Source organism: Vigna unguiculata, chromosome 2 (assembly GCF_004118075.2).
Source record: "Vigna unguiculata cultivar IT97K-499-35 chromosome 2, ASM411807v1, whole genome shotgun sequence".
In the NCBI taxonomy this organism is placed as follows: domain Eukaryota; kingdom Viridiplantae; phylum Streptophyta; class Magnoliopsida; order Fabales; family Fabaceae; genus Vigna; species Vigna unguiculata.
Window position 1 is genome coordinate 1,109,457 of NC_040280.1, and position 2,276 is coordinate 1,111,732.

Consider the following 2,276-nt stretch of genomic DNA (forward strand, 5'->3'; position numbering starts at 1 on the left):
ATCTGCAGGGATGACCATCCCTCTCGATCCCGCCACCCACCTCGATCCGACCACAGACGCCCTGCACACGACCCTCGCCACGACAGACGCCCAGCTCAACCCACTAACCAGGAACCCCAACCGGCCCGTACCGACATCACCCCCACCGATCATCCCCTACGTGGCACTATCAACACCATCTCTGGTGGCTTCACTAGTGGAGGATCCACCTCTTCTGCCAGAAAGAAACACCTCCGCCATATCCAATCCATAAACCATATCACTCATTCCCACCACAGACGTCGCATGCCTCCCATCATCTTCAAAGACGACGACTTTCACGGCCACGACCATCAACAAGATGACCCCATGGTCATCACCGTTGAAATCAAAAACTACGCCGTTAAGAAAGTCCTTGTCGACCAGGGCAGCTACGTTGACATTCTCTACTGGGCCACCTACCAAAAACTCCAACTCCTGGACACTGCTATGGTCCCATATGACGAACCAATCTATGGCTTTTCTGGCGAACAAGTATCCACCCACGGCTACATCGACCTTTACACCGTGTTTCGTGAGGGAACCCAAACCAAAACCATCCCAATCCGCTTTCTTATCGTCGACGCACCAACATCCTATAATGTCCTTCTGGGTCGTCCTTCCCTCAACACCCTGGGCGCTGTTGTCTCCATCCCCCACTTGGCCATGAAATTCCCATCCCCTTCTGGTGACATCCTCACCGTCCACTGCGACCAACGCCTTGCACGCGAATGCTACATGGCCAGCCTGCGCCCACAACTCCCCATCCAACAAACCAACCACATTAAGCGACCACCTGACTCCGACATCGCCCTATCAAGCGAGGATCTAGACCCCAGAGTTGGTCGGGATGTCCGTCTCGAACCTGTTGAGGAGACCTCCCCTCTAGAGCTCCCCAATGGCCACTCCATCAACTTAGGCACTGTTTTTGAATTCTGACGAGCGTGTCATCATCACACCGATCCTTGTCAGCAACACCGACCTTTTCACCTGGTCCGCCGCTGACTTACCTGGAGTAGACCCCCTGGTAGGATCCCACAAGTTATCCATCTACAAGGAAGCCCGCTACAAATCCCAGAAAAAACGCAAACTTGGCGAAGAACGCCACCTAGCAGCTAAGGCTGAGGCCGACAAGTTACTGAACGTCGGATTCATCGAAGAAGCTCAATACACCACTTGGCTTTCCAATGTAGTCTTGGTGAAGAAAGCCAATGGCAAATGGCGGATGTGTGTAGACTACACGGATCTAAACAAGGCATGCCCTCGCGATGCCTACCCCTTACCCAATATCGACCGACTTGTTGACGGCGGCAGGGAATAAAGTGCTTAGCTTTTTGGATGCATATTCAGGGTACAACCAAATCCCCATGGCCGCATCTGACATGAACAAGACCGCCTTCATCACGGACGATGCCAACTACTTCTATAAAGTTATGCCTTTTGGTCTTAAGAACGCTGGAGAAACCTACCAACAGCTAATGGACAAGGTTTTCAGCCATCTGATGGGACAATGTGTCGAAGTGTATGTAGACGACATGGTTGTCAAGTCTCCAAGCCACCACCAACATGCCCAAGACCTCTCCGTGGTCTTCTCCGCACTGCGTCAGTACAACCTTCGCCTTAACCCCGACAAGTGTGTATTCGGAGTCGACCGTGGTAAATTTCTCGGATTCATGTTGACCCAGCGCGGCATAGAGGCCAATCCCGAAAAATGCAAGGCAATTATTGAGATGCGCAATCCTACTACCATCAAAGAGGTCCAACGCCTCATAGGCCGCCTCATAGCCATTTCCCGCTTCCTACCCAAACTGGCTGAACAAACCCAACCCATAGTCCAACTCCTAAAGAAATCCACCCGGTTCACGTGGACTGACGATTGTGAACAAATCTTTCAAAAAATGAAAACCACCCTAACCTCACCACCTATCCTCCACAAGCCGGACACTCACCAACCTCTCCTCGTATACATCACAGCCACCGACCACACCGTCAGCGCCGCGCTCGTACAAGAAATAGAGGGCACGCAACATCCTGTCTATTTCGTTAGTAGAACGCTGCAAGATCCTGAAACTCGATATCAAATGGTGGAGAAGTTGGCCCTATCCTTGGTCCATGCAGCTCGCCGTCTACACCCATACTTCCAAAACCACAGCATCATCGTCAAAACCGACTACCCAATCCAAAAAATATTGCAAAAACCAGATCTAGCCGGACGGATGTCGTCTTGGGTCATCGAGCTGTCGGAATTTAACATTCGC

General features: G+C 51.7%; 1 protein-coding gene across 1 annotated transcript; it reads left to right on the top strand.

Annotated features, from left to right (window-relative positions):
• Positions 1-285: 285 nt before the first annotated feature.
• Positions 286-957, top strand: LOC114173589. Its single transcript, XM_028058077.1, has one exon. It carries the CDS (start codon positions 286-288, stop codon positions 955-957), a length of 672 nt encoding a protein of 223 aa, XP_027913878.1.
• Positions 958-2,276: the final 1,319 nt, after the last annotated feature.

Excerpts from the sequence above, each read along its gene's own strand:
- LOC114173589 (XM_028058077.1), top strand. The coding sequence starts at position 286 with ATGCCTCCCATCATCTTCAAAGACGACGACTTTCACGGCCACGACCAT.